General features: G+C 68.2%; 1 protein-coding gene across 1 annotated transcript in view; it reads right to left on the bottom strand.

Moving 5' to 3' along the window:
- Positions 1–402, bottom strand: part of LOC104543832 (indian hedgehog protein-like) — a gene marked incomplete at both ends in the record, with an annotated part of 994 nt that overhangs the window by 344 nt on the left and 248 nt on the right. The window contains one exon of the mRNA XM_010188528.1: positions 10–400. Coding sequence (XP_010186830.1) covers positions 10–400 — 391 coding nt within the window. The remainder of the gene's footprint in view (positions 1–9; positions 401–402) is intronic.

The raw sequence follows: 402 nt of genomic DNA, 5'->3' as shown, positions 1-402 counted from the left end.
CCCCCCAGCTCTCTCCCTGGGGAACCCCCATCTGGTGGAAGCTGTCAGGGGGCAGGAGCAACCTGCCCAGGCGGTAGAGCAGCCCCGAGTACCAGTGCATGCCATCCCCCTGCATCCCCGGCCACCCCACAAGGCTGTGGTAGAGCCGGAGTGGCCAGAAAGCCAGCTGTGCCAGATACTGCTCCTGCACCAGGGCAAAGCATGAGGCCACCACGCCGTCCACCACTAGTGTCCCGTGGCGCGTCAGCGGGGCGTAGGCTCCCACGTCCCTCTGGTCCCGCACCCCCACCACCTGAGCGGCCTGCAAGCCGCCCCCCGCCACCGCCACCAGCACAAAATGTCCAGGGCGCACGCGGCTGACGAAGAAGGGGCGGAAGTGGATGGGCGGCACCCAGACGGTTT

Source organism: Mesitornis unicolor, unplaced genomic scaffold (assembly GCF_000695765.1).
Source record: "Mesitornis unicolor isolate BGI_N332 unplaced genomic scaffold, ASM69576v1 scaffold40787, whole genome shotgun sequence".
In the NCBI taxonomy this organism is placed as follows: Eukaryota; Metazoa; Chordata; class Aves; order Mesitornithiformes; family Mesitornithidae; genus Mesitornis; species Mesitornis unicolor.
Note: the sequence above shows the minus strand (reverse complement) of the source record. Positions and strands in the feature narration are given on the sequence as shown.